The sequence below is a fragment of the Dunckerocampus dactyliophorus genome, chromosome 17, assembly GCF_027744805.1.
Source record: "Dunckerocampus dactyliophorus isolate RoL2022-P2 chromosome 17, RoL_Ddac_1.1, whole genome shotgun sequence".
Taxonomy (NCBI): Eukaryota; Metazoa; Chordata; class Actinopteri; order Syngnathiformes; family Syngnathidae; genus Dunckerocampus; species Dunckerocampus dactyliophorus.
In genome coordinates, this window is record NC_072835.1 from 15,772,842 (window position 1) to 15,790,588 (window position 17,747).

The window sequence follows — 17,747 nt, forward strand, 5'->3', positions numbered from 1 at the left end:
ACATTCCAAAAACATGCATATTAGGTTAATTGCCTCTCGCCCGAAGTCAGCCGGGATAGGCTTTTGAACAATGTAATGTACATTTCTTAGTATCAATGAGTGCAATTCATTGATTATGACTTTCAGCCAGCAGGTTGTATCCCACACGACAAGCCCCTGGCTCACTGAACCAGGCCGGCGTTGCTGGTGGAACCTTCTCTCCAGGATTGAGCAGCGGCACCGGTGTAGGAGGAGCAGGAGGTGGCCCTTTCTCCAGTCGCACCGGCTTCCTGCGCCGCTCCAACAACTCCAAGATGGCAAAAACCTCCAGCGGTACCTCCAACTCCAACTACCACCAGCAAAGCCCCAACTTTGCGAACTACCAGAACTGTACCATAGTGCGCTCACACGTGCCACATGGAAACAACTACGGATATGTTACCGTGGCGCCCAAGATCCTCATCTTCCCTATCTTTGTTCAGGTTAGATGATTGCTGACTCGGACACAATATCTTCAATATTCTAATAATTATTATCACAGCTTATTATGTAACCTCTGATGCTTCTGCGCAGCCTCTGGACCTTTGTAGCCGAGCCCTCGTCATAACGGAGGAGATGATTCTACATGAGAGCAAGCATCACGCGCTAAAGGTCAGTCAGAGGGCAAAATATTGCCTTCCGTTTGCCACTCACAAGCATGTCACCGCTTGCATGCTGTGACGTATGGAAACAACATACTCTAACACAGCGTCCATGATAGGTGACAGTGTTCATCTACACCGACCTGATGCTTGTCACTAGAGAGGACGAGCCCGGCAGGTGTAACGTCCTACAGAGTCCTTTATACCTGCGACATCTGCGACTCCAGGACGGTATGTATGCCGTAATATTACAGTAGGTAACCTTGCACGATGCTGTATAGTTTGGATCCAATGTAATGTGTGATACTTGTGTTACCTTATTAACTACACCAGAGGGACTAAATGCAGTGATGCAACCACAATAATAAACATTGAGTTCAATTAATGCTCTTAGGGCATATTTGGTAACCTAAACTGTACATACCTCACTCTAAAGCAGCCAACCAGCAAAAAACTGTTTAAAAAATTACATCTACAGAAATAATATTTTACTTTCCTGATTTTTGATTATTATTACGAAGAGTGTTCGGGACACCGGAGAGGATATGATGATGTAGAGAAGGTCTTCGAATGACACAAATAAAGTTTGTAAATAAAGAATAAAACCAAAATATTACAAAGAAAAGGTCATAATTCCCAGTTTTAAAAAAGGTATTTTGCAAGAATGAAGCCAAAATATTCCAAAAGAAAACGTCACAATGTTGCTTGTTAAAAAAAGACACAATTTCATGAGAATGCAAAGTTTTGTTTGCAAGAATGAAGCCAAAATCTAACGAAGACAAACGCCATGATTTTACCTGTTAACAAAGGGGTGATTTTACCAGAAAGTTGTGTTAATTGCAAGAATAACGACAAAATGTTATGTTTTACTGAGCCAAAAGACAATTTTATGAGAATTGAAAGCTGTAATTGCAAGAATGAAGGCCCAAAATGACAAAGAAAAGGTCGAATAGTTCATGCATTTACTTTTTAAATATGTCTTTTAAATTTCTTGCCATAATACTCACAATCATGACGCTGTTTGTGTGGACAAACATACAAATGTAAATCTATTTTCCTGGGCTTATAATGTGGAATTTGCTCGTATATCAACGGGTGTTGGTCGTAATATTAATGACGTGTAAACATAACAAAATCAAACGTATCAATAAATGTGTTTAATGTATTCCGAACGCACAAAAGGAAAAATGCTCTATTTAAAGCTAAACAAGCCGTAGGTGACATTTGACCTGCGGATATTTAGGGAGAGTTCCTGCCTCTTTGTCTTTTCATTTCACCTCCCAGTAAACAGTCGTGTCCTGTGCCAGTGTTCACAGAATAGCTTGGCAGTGAGGGACACTCGCAGCCAGCCAATCACAGTGAAGCCAGGAGAGGGAGAGGCGGGCTCATTGTAAATATTTATCTGGACAGTGCCTGATAACAACATCTCCCTGGCCCGAAATCTGTGGTGCATGATACTGAGTGATTAAACTGCATTTAAGCTGATTGATTGATTGAGGCGGACAACAGGTGTTCAGGTGATGAGACGGAGAGGAGGTTTATTTCGATGGTGTTTCAGTTTTGTGTCAGTTTTTACACTTTTGATGACATTTTTCGTCAGTGCATGTGGCCGTCAGTCATGTACTGTACTTCTAGGTGCACTTGCAAACTTCCTGCATGTGTGTCCTGCTTTCCAGAGAAAACAGTAAAACAGAATAAATATCTAATAAAAGGTGTTATTATCATTAAAATAAAGTATATTTTAGACACACAATTTTAAAAAAATATATAATGATAATAATAATAATAATACATTTGATTTTTATTCCTCGTGTATGTTATTTTTAGTTTATTTTAACAGTACTCAGAAATAAACAGAAATAAAGTAACATAAAATAAAATAACTAAAAATTAAATTCAATTAAATTTGATCGGTCTCATATATTTATTATAATTCTAATATGAAAATTCAGTTATCTCTTCCACTTGCTTACTATCACACAATTAGAGGTCACCAGGGATCACGTTCAGGCTTCTTTCTCGGTATGCGCGTGCACGTGTGTGTGTGTGTATGCTTGTTGTCATCCGCAGACACACACTCACACAGACACACATCTCCACCCTGCTGCCTGCCTGTCATTGTTATTTCTCTTTGGGCCGGCAGCGTCACTCAGGAAAGAGGCGCCGGTGTGGGGATTGTGTTTGTTTCGACAAGGGACGGTGTGTGTGTGTGTGTGTGTGTGTGTGTGTGTGTGTGTGTGTGTGTGTGTGTGCATATAATGATACAGGACAAGTTCAATACAGCAGCTGTCCCGTTTTCCTGTCCACGTATTACTTGTTAAAGACTGTGGGAAACACTGAGGATCACACATGCCGAGCAAACCCTCCAAGAACAAATGAGTAGCTGTCAATCAAAAGTCATCTTAATATAATATATAACAACAAGTAGGAATGAGTTGCATAACTGCATTTTCTTTCTATTTTGAGTAACTAATCAATTACGGTAAAGCAGGCAACTACAAGAGTTGTACGAGCGTAGCATTATCTGTACTACAAATCTATCCAACAGCGACATCTGGTGGTCGGTCTGAAAACACCATTACCTATTCTCGCCGTCAAAGCAGGGCTGTGCACCTAAATTGTCCTGGTGGCCATATTTTCAGAAAGACCTGCTAAAATTGGACGCCTAGTCAAAGATCCTCAATTTGACAGGATATAAATAAATACAATCAAATAAAGTAAAAATACAATTTAAATAAATAAAATAAAATGTGATCAAATTAAATAGAATTGAATAAACATGATTAAAATGACATTGATATTTATTTGAGAGGTCTTATTCACTTCGATCAGGGGCGTCTAAAGTGTGGCACGGGGGCCATTTGCGGCTCCCGGATGCTTCTTTTATTGGCCCGCGGCACATTCTAAAAATAACTACAGCAAAAATGGAAAAGTCAGCAACACTTTTACAGGAATGTAGTGAAAATATAGGCTAACAAGAAAAAGTCGTAACTTGACGAGAATACCATGATAATATTATCAGGAAAAATAACACGTCATTTTAGTTTTAATGTTGAAATATGGAAGTTAAAAATAAGTATTTTTTAAAAGTCGCAATATTATGAGACACAAACAAAATAATAAAGTTGCATGGAAAATTAGGTTCTGGAAAAATGAATAATGTAGTGAGAATAAAGTAATAATAATATGGGAATAAAGCCATAATTACAACAAGAACAAGAAAATTTTAAACAAACAACAGCAGAAATGAAGAAAAAAACAGCTGTAATTTTATGAGAATAAAGCCAATATACTAACAGAAAAAAAGTAATCCTAAAGAGAAAAAAGGGTGCAATTTTACTAGAATAATCTTGTAATATTATGAGGAAACGATGTCATTTTCAGAGTGAAAAGAAAAAATACATGCTTTTTTAAAAATCACAACATTATGAGAAACAAAGCCAGCAAAATTAAGCTATCATTTTTGAAATATTTGGTTGGGGAAAAAGTTCTAATATTTTAAAGATTCAAGAAGAAAGTTGCAATATTTGGCAAATTAAAATAAGAGCAAAAATGGGGAAAAAGTGTGAAGTTCATACTAACACAATGCTTTCTCACCTACTGCATGTCACAAAGCTGAGATGCAGTTATTTCCTTGAACTATATAGAACTTCTTTGCATGTCTACGCTAGAAAAGGTTTGGACACCCCTGACTTAGACGTTAGGGACAAAATGAAAAATAACCGTATGTATTTCTTCTCTTTTTCAGATTATGCTGACGAACTGAGATTCTACCTTATTCACATGACTGAGGTGAGTGTGTGTTGTGTAAAAGGAAACGGAGGAAAGTGTGTGTGTGTGTCTGTGTGTGAGATTCGGTGCGCCAACGGGCCAATTGAGCGCCCTGCAAATCGCATTATAAGCAAGACACACAGATTAGCAGAGAGCGCTAATGAAAATGTCTTTTCCTCTTGCGTCTCCGTCGCTTCCACAACATGTGCACATGAAGTGTCAAAATGTCCAAATAGTCTATGAATACATCACAGTTTTAAGCCTCTGGGCATGTTATGTGGCTCTTTTTTGTTTTTTTACTCGCTCATGAGGTTCATTTCATCAGCCCAGACAGAAATGTGCTGCACAGCCTCATTAGCAGCTTATGAATGTTTTAAAGGATCCATTTTTTTGTTGCTGAGATCCCAGACAGAATGAAAGGAGTCTGATATTTGTCCCACAGTCTGGAATTGGTTTCCAAAATAGCCCGTAATAAGTGAAATCTGCGCAGTAGCAAATATTTTTTTACAATGATGATATATGTTTTAATGCTGTAAAACCCCTCACATACACTTTACACACTTTTCTCAGACAGGCAATAACATTTTCTCACATTTCTCTCTTGTTTAAACACTCAAAAAAGGTCAAACCTTTGTTTGAATTTTAATGATCAACCTACAGGTCCTACACAACAAATGATTAAGTCACTCATGTGTGTTTCACTCCTGTGACCGTGCATTTTGTCCTGGCGCCGTCCCGCTGTACCGTAATGTTTTTGTATCCTTGTTAAAACATATTGCCGCAGACAAACCGAAGATTCATTTACAAGCCGGCAAGCGAGCACGCTAGTGATGACACAGGAGACGCGGCGGGGGGGGGGGGGCGCGAAGAAGATTGATTGACAATTGTCTGCAGCCAATCAGGACGCAGAAAACAACAGACAGATGAGAGAGGGAAGAGAGAGACACTCAACTTCCCACAATGCAATACGTCTTAAAGGGCCAGACTCAGCCTGTAACATAGATAGATAGATCATAGATTCTGCAAAACTGCGAAAGGTGAACCGTGACAGAGCGAGGGAACACTTTATAGTTCAACATGTCTCTCTCTGTCCAATTATCCTGTAAATAGAAGGTCTTACGTAGTGTAGTCGCATCAAGTATTCAGGCCGTTTCATCCAAGTGACTAACTTATCAAAAAACAGGAGGTCATTAGTCAACCTAAGTCTGACTCACGGTTGTCATTAAAGAAATCACGCTATAACCATCACACAGCAAATGAAGACGCAGCAGGTCGATGACACCTCACTGCTGCTACTAGTGGAGAATCATAAACATACTGTAACTATGTTAACTCTAAACGCGGAACTTTAGCAACTTCAAAAACATGCCGACATACTGGGAAGCCAGAAGCACTCCCAGCAACGGGAGCGATGCCATCACCGTCTCCCCCAGGGTGCGTGGGCCGCACTCACACTAAGTTTTGATGTTAAGTAGGGGGCCACAAAATATGGCGAGTTTGAGACCTCTGATTAATTATGATGGCAGATAGAACATCAGTAGTTCATCTCACACCTCAAGAGGCATACAGCAGACATAGCAGTTAGTGATCCTCCTCTCCTCTCCTCTCCTCTCCTCTCCTCTCCTCTCCTCTCCTCTCCTCTCCTCTCCCCTCCTCTCGTCTCCTCTCCTCTCCTCTCCTCTCCTCTCCTCTCCTCTCCTCTCCTCTCCTCTCCTCTCCTCTCCTCCCATCTCCCCTCCTCTCCTCTCCTCTCCTCTCCTCTCCTCCCCCCTCCTCTCCTCTCCTCTCCCCTCCTCTCGTCAAGCCACAGTCGAGCTTGTTAATCGTGGAGCGGTGACAGAATCTTTACAAGATGCGCTGACAGATGGTGCGCGAAGCAAAGCGGAGTGAGGCCAACATGTCGACAGAGGCCTTCCTATCCTTTAACAGTGAGCCTGTCTTATAAGGCGGGAAGAGGAGAAGTGCTGGAGCGTCCACAACCCTCAAATGCTTCGTTAAACTTTCTGGCCCCTAAAGGTCACACACACTTATATTTTTCCAAAGCACTAAAACAAAATTACATTTACCTAAATTTTTTTCTCTCAACTGGCTTCACCCATTTTTATTGGAATTATTCATGAAATATATTAACTAACAAAAAACACATTAATACATTTTTTTTAGTTAATTTTTTAAAATTAATTAATAATGTTTTAAAATTAATTTTTCCAAAGCACGAAAACAAAATTACATTTACTTAATTTTTTTCTCAAGTGGATTCACCCATTTTTATTAGAATTATTCATGAAATATATTAACTAACAAAAAAAACACATTAATTAATTTATTATTATTTTTTAAAATTTATTAATTATTTTTTTAAATGTATTTTTCCAAAGCACGAAAACAAAATTACATTTACTTAATTTTTTTTCCTCAAGTGGATTCACCCATTTTTATTACAATTATTCATGAAATATATTAACTAACAAAAAACACATTAATTTATTTTTTAATAATTTTTTTAAATTAATTATTTTAAAAAAATATTTTTCCAAAGCACTAAAACAAATTACATTTACTTAATTTTTTTTCTCAAGTGGATTCACCCATTTTTATTAGAATTATTCATGAAATATATTAACTAACAAAAAAAACATTAATTTATTTTTTAAATTATTTTTTTTTAATTAATTAATTATTTTTTAAAATGTATTTTTCCAAAGCACTAAAACAAAATTACATTTACTTAATTTTTTTTTTCTTAACTGGATTCACCCATTTTTATTGGAATTATTCATGAAATATATTAACTACTAACAAAAAACAAAGTAATAATTTTTTTAATTAATTGTTTCCAAAGCACTAAAACAAAATTACATTTTCTAAAGCGTTCGTGCTTTAAAATGGCACACCTTCATCAGGCTTGCGTCTACAGAAACACTGGGAAACAACCCAAGATAACTTTTCGTGTGACTTCCTACTAAATTCCCTTCCTTTTATCTGTTTCTTCTCCGTCTGTTCTTTTGTGAGCTCCTGCCTCGCCCTTCTCCTGCAAAGCTGGAGGTCAACCTATTTTAGCAGGCGCCCAAAACGGAACGGATCTAACCCAGATTTACATGTGAAAGAAAAGTGTGTGTCTGGAGGAAGGCGGTGGAAGTCAAGTGTGTGTAAGTGTGTCAGTGACGCAGGACGAGAGCGAGCCAGATAGGCGCCGTGTAGGTAAATCGAGGAGGGGAATAAAAAAGAGAAGCAGATCAGGTGTAGACGACAGCGTCCAAGCGGAGCACCGTTCATTGCCTGGCCGTCGCTGTCTTATTGTAGCAAGTGGTCATGGGTAACCTGGCTGACCGCGTTGGACCCAAGAAATGGTTCACCAGGGAGGGGAACTCTCTGGAGCAGCATCTGCTGTCTGACAGTGGAGATGTAAGTTCCCACTGACTTGATGGAAGGAAAGATGTGTTGATGTGTTGTTCCTGACGAATAGCAACGATTACTGTAATGTGTGTTTATCATGAAGGTCTCTTTGTGTGAGAATTCCACGTAGTCGTCTTCTCAGAAGTCCCCATAGCTGCCATTAGTGCGTAATTGGTTCCATTGTATTCGCTACCGGCAGATCATCTCGTAGGAGCATAGCACAAGTGAAGTGAGGCATCTCAGTATGGAGATGCATTCGTGATAGTGAACGTGGTATGGTATTTGTGATGCCAAGCTCTTTTGCAGTTTCTGGTGATAATTTAGACGGAAATTATACAAAGTTATGTAATATACTGCAGCACTCCAGGCCGTCAGAAAAAGAATGCAACACTTTCCGATACACTCGGCTCATGTGCCATAACGTTCATGAACTGGAATGGCTCCCACTTCAGTCTCGACTGCTGCCAAGGTTGAATGATCGTAAAAAAACATGTCGGCCTGACTCGTTTGGGAAGAGAGTCATGACTTTACACGCGATGATGTTCCCCTCCAGTCCTCCAGGTGGTGCTGATGTGGAGTTCATAGTGGGATTTTCATTGTGAGCTCCATATGCTGGATCTGCTGGGTCACTGCACCACCATGCCCCAAAGCAAGCAGACAAGCAAGCGAAAAGTGAACGTATATTTCTATGTTGTTTGTTGTTCATTTGTTTTTCGAGTTTCCTTTGAATCATTTCCCCCTCTCCCATTATAAAAAATGGTACATTCCTGTCATCTTACATCATTGTCCGTGAACCAGGAAGTGGCTTGTTTGGTTACAAAACAAACCAAACAATAACTACATCACATTTTGTGCAAATAGATGGCAATTTTTGGAGATATGGGCCATTATTCTATTTAAAAAATAACAGTTAGAACACAGTTTTTGCATGTTGAAGTTGTTGCAAGCGGCGACTTGTCCTACTTTGTTCGGTGGTCCTTGAACGCACCATCTCACTTTCTCCCACGCTGCACAGATAGATTCAAGAGTTTTATTGTCATAGACTACTGTCATATACATAGATAGACTACTATACTGTATTTTTCCCATTTTGTTTCACCTCATATTTGCTCCCAAATGCTGATACTATGTGGGGATGCATAAAAGTAAGATTTGATGACATTATTGAGTGCTAATGTGCATATTTGTTTGGTGCAACTCTCTGAAAAACAAACTCCAGACTCACACTGGTGGATGGTGGGTCTGTATTCACTGAGTGCTTTTAATTTGATGCGGTTCCTGTCTTAGTTTTACACAATACATAATAAATTAGATGTTTTGCTGAAAATCTTTCCCGGTGACTAGCAAGCTTGCTGCAAATGCTAGCAGTGCTAATGCTATTTACATCCATTCTGGTCTTCAGTCATACTAAAGTACGGAGCATGCGCGACAGTTGTTTCGCCAGTTGTTGTGCCTTCACTTTATGGCTGATTCTTATCGATCCAGGAGGCTGCTACCGATGCAGCTGTGTCTCTCGTTTGTCAAACCGGATGCCCGGTGGCATCGGTTTATCGTTCACAACCCTAGAAATAGCCAATAATTTATCTTTTTGATGTTTAACTCAAGATTCAATCATTTCCCCCTGGCCCGGCATTAAAAAACAATGCAGTCTTGTCGTCTGACATCATCGTCCATGAACCAGGAAGTGGCTTGCCAACAAACAACCAAACAGGCACACATACAAAAATAGACTCTGTTATTTTTTGAGCAAATAAGTTTTTTTTGAGTCATGATTGAATCATTTCCCAGCATCAAAAATGGCCTGAAGTCATCGTCCATGAACCAGGAAGTGGCTTGTCAGCATTCAGACAAACAAACACCGATACGGTGCTGCACAATTGATTTCACTTGTTTTTAACAGCTTTTAAAAACCATGGCTGGGGTCCGGTTCGTAGCAACAACTTTGCAATAGCAGTATTGATCTCTGTCAGGCCAAAATGACTTGTTCAGTCACTTCAATAGAACTGTTGAGCTAATTTAAAAAACAATAAAAGTTCATATGTGCGTGTACAATATTAAAGCTTTATTTATTGAATCAAGCGCTAGAGGTAAAAATGGTGCATTCTTTCTTCTGCATAACAGCATCGTCGACACAATCATGTGAAAAAGTCAAAAAAAGATGATTATGAAACAAAAATACCGTACAAAATAATACCATTGATAAGAGGCAAATAGCTGAAAATCCCTGCAGGGCCGATCATGTGCTAATCATCCTCGATGACGTCTATAGGAAGGGCCGAAGGGTGGGGGCAAGGGGGAGGGAGCAAACATTCCAGTGTACATGCTCCTTTCGTCCTTGTTTTTAGGCTTTAACCGCAGAAAGACGGACAAACAAGCTGGAAATAGATGAAAGAGTGTGGGAAAGACACTGAGGCTAATCACATTCTCTGCTTGGGAAATGATCCATCAGCTGGTCATCTTGGCTTAGAGACAAGGCGATCCATGCTGTTCTTGGACACCATCATGGCCGCTTTGTCTTGTGTAGTGCGAGTGCTCTGATCCGTACTCAGGCACGGCACCCTGTGGACTTGCCATATCATTAATGCGATCGCTTCTCCCGCCAGTTATTAATAGGGGTGCCAACTCGCCAGACGAGACGATGCGCGAGATTGAGTCTACGAGGACGACACGAGAGGCGATTTTACCATTAATTTGGAGAAAACTACAATGAAAAAATATGACTGGACAAACTTTTTTAACCGCATCGCAATGCAGGTGCGTTTTGAAATGTTTGTTGTCCCACAAATTGAGGCCAAACAATATTATTGTCTACATTTTTTGAGACCAAGTGAACCACTAAAGTTACGACCATATAGAATAAATAATAATAATAATTATAACATCTAATAATATATCATAATGATGCAATATTTCTATTAATACTGTATCTCATCTTTCATTGTGTAAAGTTGTGGAATTGGTGTTTGTGACATGTATTTTGTGGCAGACAAGTCGTACTGTCTGTCAAATATTTGCAGCATTTCTTGAAATGCTGGCTTTTCAACTGTATTAAAGAGCAGCATTTCTTTTGCGATGACTTTCTGGGAACGTATACAATTGTGCGCTATTCTGTTTCGATTTACTTTGACGGCTTTGCCAAACGTCTCAGTGAGTGTTGACTGGCTCTGTTGAAAGGCTCTGCATCTCGATGCCTAGTTTTTTTTCCCAGATGGTAAAACTGGGTCAGATGGATATGTTTGTTACCTTTTATGTTGCTACCACTTTTGAATAAATTCGGCATACTGGCTTGTTCGTGTTGATGGGCTCACCTTGCTCATGATCAATATTCCCACTTAGGGGCTGTGGCATTTGGTTTTGCAAGCATCTTTTCCCCTCACGTTAGCTTGCATTGCTCCTCAAGAAGCTCCACTCTTTTGCTGTGTGTGTATGCAAGCGGCCCCGCCTCCCCCCACAGAGACAAAGCGACTGTACTGCCAAGGTCTCACCACGTCTCACAACGCCTCAAGCCGTTCTGTTAAGTGTCCGGGTGATGAACCAATGCACAGAGTGAACGCTCTTCCTGCCTGTTTGGAGGCGAGAGACGAGAAAAAGACAAGATGAGGAAAACAGACACTCAGACACCGTACATGGAGGCCAGCAAAATCATCGAGTTCGTTCTCATTTATCATGTGCTGAATGAATTTATTCATTATTGAGAGACTGAACGAGAAGTCTTGTCACGTTCTAATCTCGCGAGATCTCTTGACACCCCTCCGCCTTGCATGATAGAAATAACCAGAACAACTCAAAATAAGCTACAAAGTTGCAGCAATACAGTATTTTATAATGAACTAAATGGGCTGCAGAGGAGTGTGAGTGCACCCAAAGAGTGTGCACTCACACATTCTGCATTCCTATATCATTAGAAATCAGCTTTGATCGCCTGAAAAGTATGATATCGATCTGTGTAATCATTTGTCCTTCATAATCAATAAGGTTGTTGCAATAACATAGAACAAAAAAGGCTGGTAGTTTGAAGAGGAAACTGATGCAAACACTGAACTATGTGTTGACTTGTTGTGTTTGTGATCTCTAGCCTGCCTTTAAGGTCACAGTTCATCCATCCATCCATCCATTTTCTATGCCGCTCATCCTCATTAGGGTCGCGGGGGTATGCTGGAGCCTATCCCAGCTGACTTCGGGCGAGAGGCGGGGTACACCCTGGACTGGTCGCCAGCCAATCACAGAGCACATATAGATAAACAGTCATTCACGCTCACATTCATAGATCACAGTTCAGTTTGGGTGAAATAAGGGAACAAAATTCAAAAATGCAAAAAAAAAAAAAAATAGGCAAATGCAGGATGAAATTTGCTTGGCTTTTGGGTAAACAGCTTAATTGTTTTCTCAAATGAAACATAAAACAAACTCCCAGCCAGTAAAAGGAGCCCAGGCTATCTTCTTGGCTGCCCCCCACTATTGGCCCCCACTCAAACCCAGAAATAAACCCACACTGGAAAGCGGGCTTTTGATCCGCACATAGTTTGCTCGGCTTCACAAGCTCCTGGCTTCTTGTTTACCACCGCGACAGAGATTGGTATCGATCGGCGTTGTCAAGACAGCAAACAGGGACATTTACTGAGCGTTCCTTGAAGGCATACAGCACGCTGACATAAGAGCAAACATGTCACAGCTGGCTAATTTGTTCCCAGCCGGCGCGACCCCGATGCACATGGCATAGCTCAACTGTCAGTGAAAGCATGCTAATCAGCAATGATGCGTCGTAGGTGAGTGGCGAATCCTGCAACATGCTGAGAAACCCATCCGCCAGATGGCTTGGTGGGGGGTGGGCGCCCCTCAGCCAGGGAGCACTTTCATCAATCTGATTACAGGGGAAATGCTGCTTGTATTTTTAGCCACTCCTCGGCAGTAGATGCGGTCATTCATTGAATTTTGCCTCATTAGTTTCCCATGTGGAGATCCAGGACAGAGGGAGGCGGGGTTACAAACAAGGCTGGAGTGAAGTTATAGCTGGACGACGGCCACCATTGCATGCTCAACAAAAATATAAAGGCGACGCCTTTGCTTTTTGCCCCCATGTGTTATGAGCTGAACTCAAAGATGTGAAACTTTTTCTGTGTACTCACCGGCCTTTTTATCTCAAATATTGTTCACGAGTTTGTCTCAAACTAAGTTGGTGAGCACTATCTCTTTGCCGAGATAATCCGTCCCCCTCACGGGTGGATGCTGATGCTGACTCGACAGCGAGATTGTTGCACAGGTGTGCCTGAGGATGGCCACAGTAAAAGGCCACTTTAAAACATTTTGACATTTATTTTCTAAATAACACATACGCATTTTTATATCACACAACATTATCCAACATCAATAGACACACACACGTATCATTTCAGTAGCAGGAAAGAGTAAACGACGTAACTTTGCTGCATGCTTTGACAAGGAAAAAGTAGCGCCGTCTGGTGGGCAAATCCAAAAATAAACAAATTCAACCTGCTAGTCCAAATTGAAATCTTAAAGGAAAACTGCACTTTTTCAAATTTTCCCCATCATCCGCAATCCTTATGTGAGACATGAACACATGTGTCTTTCTCTTTTTTGTGCGTTCTAAATATATAAAAAGAATGAGATAAGAATGTCCATATTCCGCCTATACAGCCTCCTGAAAAAAACTTCAAAAAAGGGCAACAATGCTCCAGTTACATATAATGTGACGTGCATATTCACCAAGCTACAGCGACATTGTTATTATTATTATTATTATTATTATTAACATTGTTACGCTGATCGAACTACGTTACTGTTGTATGGACACCTGGCCACACCACACCGGCTATAGCGATTAGCCGGGTGGCGACTAGCTTCACCAAACACTCGCCTGACGCGCTGCGCTCACAATGCCTCTGGCCACTGCTAAAAAGGTAAGGCTACATATTGCAACTGCTTCGTTTCTATGTTGCTGTGTGAAATCAATGCGCCCAGGAAGGACGTTCCGGTAATTCAACCAAAATACGACAAAATACTGTAAGTAACACATGTTATCATGAATGTCCCTGTTACTACATGGTTACAGCATGGATATAAAACCATAACACCTTGTTGGAGGTTTTTGGAAGTGTTTTAATAGCCAGCATAGGTGTGTTCCATTACGTGCAGTAATGAGCTGTCTCTTTTTATCTGTTTTTAAATCTTTAGAACGCACAAAAAAGAGAAAGACGTGTGTTCATGTCTCACATAAAGATTTTGGGTGATGGACAACATTTTTTTTTAAAAGTGCAATTTTCCTTTAACAAAGAATCCCATTCATTAACGTTTAGATAAAGTGGGATACATAAGTGTCATTTTTGATGGTTTTCAATCGGACATTTTTAATCGTTAGGTTTGTACTCAAAACTAATATCTTCTGTCAAATTCGACCGGCAGTACTGGTCAAAAGTTTAGACACGCTTTCTTATGCTATTCAATAAGAAAGTGTGTGTAAAGTTGTGAGTGGTACTGCTTCAACACAACCAAAATGACTTTAAAAATTAAAAAAACAAAAAAGAGCACCTGAATGGCACAAGGATATGTTAAGGCTGTGGTGCGTGTGCACTGTGACAGACTTAAAGTAGCTCTAAGTGATGGATTTCAAAGAACATCGACACTGATCTCTGTGTGCTTTGGCGAAGCCACTAATTCATCATCTCAGTCGGCGTGATGGCCATAAATACTTCCCCTTCTGTTGTTTTTGCCTGTTTCATCACGTTTGACCTTGACTGTGGACCTTGCTGTTCCAATACTGTAATTTCTTTGTCTGCTTGTGTTTTTCTGCAGCAGATCTAAAGGAGACACTGAGGGAGATAAGAAAACAACAGGGAGCAGCCAAGTGGGGGCATGATGAATCCCACGTAGTGAAGGAACAAGCAAAATAAACAATACAACATAAGCTTAAGCTACATCAAGAAAATAAAGTCGTTTAGTTAAAAGAATAAAGTCGTACAAAAATGTGGCATTGCTCGAGAATAGTTGTAACTTTACACACAAAAAACTCTAAATAAAGTCATATTTAGAGAAAACATTTTTAATATTGAAAAAAATTGTGTCGTAAAGTTATGAAATTATTAAAAGTTGTACTAAAAAAGTTTACATTTTCGAGAATAGTAGAAATATCGTGAGTATTGTGTAATATTTAAAAAATGAAGTACTTTTCCCCCCAAAACAGGCAACAAAATCATACTATTAAGAAAATAAAGTTGTGTACTTCACGAGAATAAAGCTGTGCCAAAAAGAGGAGCATAGTTTGAGAATGTAGTTGCAAAATCATGAATATTGTCTATTATTATGAAAATAAAGTTGTATTTTTCAATAAAAAAATTTTCAAATCTTAATTTAACAAGAATAAAGTCTTATTTTTCAGAGAAAAAAGTCATAATATCATGAAAATAATGTCGTATACTTAAAAGATTATGCGAATAAAGCTGTATAAAAAAAATGTAATCTTGTGAGTTTGGTGTTATGGTACCAAAATAAAGTCACACTTTTTTAAAAGTTGTATTATTTCGAAAATCAAGTCGTAATGTTGCGAGAATAATGTTGTAGTTTTTCGAGAACAAAGTTCTGGAAATAAAATTAGAAATAAAGGTGTGTACAGTGGTCCCTCGTTTATCGCGGGGATATGTTCCCAAAATAGCCTGTGATAAGTGAAATCCATTGTTTGTCAATTGTTAATTCATTGTTTTACAATGATGATATGTGTTTTAAGACTGTGAAACCCCTCACCATACACTTTAGACACTTTCTCAGACAGGCAATAACATTTTCTCACATTTCTCTCTTGTTTAAACACTCAGAAAAGTTCCAACCTTCTTTGGAATTTTAATGATCAACCTTAACGGTCAACACAAGAAAGGATTAAGTCACTCACGCATGTTTCACTCCTGTGACTGTGCCGCGATAGAGCGAGGGAACAGTGTGTTTACAAGAATAAAGCGGGGAAATGATGCAGCCTCCTGCATAACTTGTCATGTAAAATCCTAAATTCTCATGTGGACCTGTCATGTGGATGTTGGACAGTGGCAGTAATGTCCATCTCTCTATTTTGTCTGTCTCTCCATGTCCAGAAGTGCGACTGCCTGCTCAGCCTGGAAGCTTACTCGGCTGAGCAGAAGCATCATGTATGCCAGTGCCTGAAGGACAACATCGACAAGCAGCTCCAGCTTCACAGGAGGGAGCCCGCCGTTGAGCATTTTGAGCAGGTATACAAAGGACAGGGACACTCCCGTCCATATCTCGTCTTTACCCACTCATTCCCAGCCTCAATCATGAAGCAGTTACTGTAACACATGAACATGTGTGTGTGCATATATTAGCATGTACTCCACTTCATTCCCGATGTCTCACACACTTAATCAGCAATGTTTCCTACTTTTTTCTTCTTTGGTACGCTTGTCTGCTTATTTGGATTGTCGCTCGGCTCAAGAGAAGTGCTGCTTGACTCGTTTGAGTGGTATTAACTTTGTTTATACTGTATGTGTTCTCAAGGACTTTCAGTACTTTGGTACTTTGACCTGAGCATAGTTTTCACTTGGTTCCTCCTTTATACTACAAAATGTCCTGCTTTTGTGGGTTACAGTCTTCCTTAAAGTTGCTCATTTTTGGGTAAATTAGTTGAATCAAGTGACGGTATTTTTGCCTAATAGAAAAAAAGTCAGTGGCTCTCACTAGATTGTGCGAGTGTGCCGAAAAGTACTTGATTCACTCAAGTTGGGTGTCACAGTGTTCATGCGCAAAAAAAAAAAAAACCCAAACAGCTTCACACGGAGACTACCCATAGACATGCACTGAGGAAACACGTCATTGAGATGGTTGGTCCCTTGCATCGATACATTTGTATGTGGCAGATCTGCTCCTTAAACAAATGCAAGAAAATGGACCAAACTCTATTAAAGCGCCTTTCGACAATCCACAGTAGTATGCCGCAGCATTCTGCCACAAAGTCAACTAATTATGTTCGTAAAATGATGTTATAATGGCCAAATACAATCAGAAGAATTTTTCCAGCCTTACCTGTGAAAGGCTTTGTGAGATCTTGTTTGGACTGTAAACCGGTTGGTACAATTCCATGCAGAATAAGAACTAGGCATTGTCCCAGTTCTCTCGAGCCACATCCGATATGATTCAGCGATTAACGTGGCGTCTACTTCACCCGAGGTACTTGCACATGTGCAACAAGTCGGCGTTGGCGAGTGAGTCTAGTGAGTCCAGGTTCGCGAGTGCCCGGGTTCTTCGAGCAAGCAGCTCAGACAAGAACAGGAAGTGGAAAGGAGAGTTGATTTGAGGCAAGGAGCAGATCTGTTGCTCTTTCCCTGGGGTTAATATATTTAGAGTAACGGTTGCACTATTGATGCAATGTTACCTGGTTTCCTTTTTAATTTAGCTAGCGGCAGAAGGGTAAGCGAACGAGTTAACACAGACGAATACCCGCGAGTCACGGTTCAGTAAAACACTTGCGAGTTTTGGACGACTCGGTCAATACTCGACCGTCTCTACTTCTTGAGATCCAGGAACACAGCACCGACAACCACACCTCTGTCTAACATGGCTCTGATGATCTGGGTGGAGCAACTGACTCTAAAGCCAAACTGTACGGGGTGTAGCGCAAAGGGTGTGGTATTGAAATGATTGATCATTTGTTTTGCTACCAGTTTCTCTGCAGTCATGGACACTGTGGGCAATATGCTGATGGGTAGTTTGCCGTAGAATGAGGGTCTCCACTTTTAGAATAAATGCTCTGTAGGCGTTTATTTAACAGGTACTGTGCAATACAATAGAACCAATGTTGTAATAGCAGTAAAGAGAAAATTGCTCAGCCAGCATTGATACTGCTGATGAGTTCAGTATAAACAATAATGTCAGGCAAACATGTTAAGCGCCTGAAATCAATGCAGGTATTGACACACACATAATGGGCAGGCAGCGTCCATT

At 40.1% G+C, this 17,747-nt stretch overlaps 1 protein-coding gene across 8 annotated transcripts in view; it reads left to right on the forward strand.

Annotated features, from left to right (window-relative positions):
• rgs3a (regulator of G protein signaling 3a) overlaps positions 1-17,747 on the forward strand; it is a 136,794-nt gene that overhangs the window by 52,809 nt on the left and 66,238 nt on the right. For 7 of the 8 annotated variants that reach the window (XM_054757917.1, XM_054757916.1, XM_054757918.1 and 4 more), the window contains 5 exons: positions 127-461; positions 553-630; positions 740-851; positions 4,369-4,412; positions 15,884-16,018. In XM_054757917.1, coding sequence (XP_054613892.1) covers positions 127-461; positions 553-630; positions 740-851; positions 4,369-4,412; positions 15,884-16,018 — 704 coding nt within the window. Of the gene's footprint in view, positions 1-126; positions 462-552; positions 631-739; positions 852-4,368; positions 4,413-7,454; positions 7,797-15,883; positions 16,019-17,747 lie in introns of those variants that run through there. The other variant, XM_054757923.1, reaches the window with a different exon arrangement.